The sequence below is a fragment of the Trachymyrmex septentrionalis genome, unplaced genomic scaffold, assembly GCF_001594115.1.
Source record: "Trachymyrmex septentrionalis isolate Tsep2-gDNA-1 unplaced genomic scaffold, Tsep1.0 scaffold176, whole genome shotgun sequence".
Lineage (NCBI taxonomy): Eukaryota > Metazoa > Arthropoda > Insecta > Hymenoptera > Formicidae > Trachymyrmex > Trachymyrmex septentrionalis.
Genome location: NW_017304928.1, coordinates 252704 through 254128, shown reverse-complemented (window position 1 = coordinate 254128; position 1425 = coordinate 252704). Strand labels below are relative to the sequence as shown.

The 1425-nt window shown below is 39.2% G+C and overlaps 1 protein-coding gene across 1 annotated transcript; it reads left to right on the top strand.

Moving 5' to 3' along the window:
* The first annotated feature begins 386 nt into the window (after positions 1-386).
* LOC108746523 lies at positions 387-887 on the top strand. Its single transcript, XM_018483345.1, has one exon. It carries the CDS (start codon positions 387-389, stop codon positions 885-887), a length of 501 nt encoding a protein of 166 aa, XP_018338847.1.
* Positions 888-1425: the final 538 nt, after the last annotated feature.

Here is a 1425-nt window from a genome sequence, read left to right as displayed (position 1 = left end):
GGCGCGTTATAATCCGGGAATACGACGATCTGTGGCAGGCTGATATCGTTGAGATGCGCCCATACTCGAGCTTCAACAGAGGCCACCACTACATACTCACATCATCGTCATCGATGTGTTGAGCAAGTACAAGACGGGGGCAGTACCACTCAAGAGCAAGGGTGGAAACGAGATGGCTAACGCTATCGCTGAGATCGTTCGAGAGAGTGGAAGATGTCCAAAAAATTTACAAACGGATATAGGGAAAGAATTTTACAACGCTGATGTACAAACGCTGAGTTACAACGCAGAAAATCTTGAAAAAACACAACGTTAATCATTATTCTACGTATTCGACGTTAAAAGCATTAGCGGTCGATCGGTTCAATAGCGCGCTCAAAAACGATATGTGGAAGATGTTTACACTCAACAGCAATTCCAAGTGGGTCGACGAGCTGCCGTGTCTCGTGTCAGATTACAACGCGCGGAAGCATCGCACCATCAGCATGCGATCCGCCGACGCAATTTTCGCGATCGCCGAAAGACTCTTGGGCACAGTGTATAGCGCGATAAAGATAGCGAGTCCTGCAAAATTCAAAGTAGGCGATTCGGTACACGTGAGCATGTACAAGACAATTTTTGAAAAGGGTTATACACCAAATTGGACCACCGAGGTGTTTACGATCATTAAGGTGCGGCGTACCAATCCCGTAACCTATCTACTCGAGGACTATCGTAGAAAATCCGTCGCTGGAGCGTTCTACGAGCATGAGTTGCATCGCGCTATTCATCCGGATGTGTATCTCGTGGAGAAAGTGTTGCACAGGAAAGGCGACAAAGTGTGCGTCAAGTGGTTGGGATTCGATAGATCGCACAATTCATGTATACACAAAAACAATGTTATTTGATAAAATTTTAATTGATATATTTTGTATACATATAATAATATAAGTATATAAACATGTAAAATATTTTTTTATTATCCTTTCCATTTTTAGAGTATACAGATATAAAATACGTATATAAATGTACGATACATGAAATAAAAAATAATAGTAATATATAATAAATGACACTACATAAAACATAATAATAACACTTACATCAAACGTAAAAAACATGTATAAATGTATAAATTATAATGATAATAGTACATAATAGTAACAGATATGTACGAGGTCTGTTCAAAAAGTATCGCGAATTTTGAATTTTCGCGGGTTACGTATATTCGATTTTCGATTTTTTGTGGCTTTATGTTGGTACTCATGTCTCTCACTTATGTCGACAAGTTCGGCCATTTTGAATGTTCAGTTAATTTTTGACAGCTGCTTTGCTTGCACGTGTTTTGGCTCGTCTTCGATTTTTGCCTATTCCAAAAAATGGATCAAAGAATCTGTATCAAATTTTGTGTGAAAAACAAAATTAAGTGCGCGGACGCATTCCGAA

What these genes read in the sequence shown, in the direction of transcription:
- LOC108746523 (XM_018483345.1), top strand. Translation starts at nt 387, where the DNA reads ATGTGGAAGATGTTTACACTCAACAGCAATTCCAAGTGGGTCGACGAG.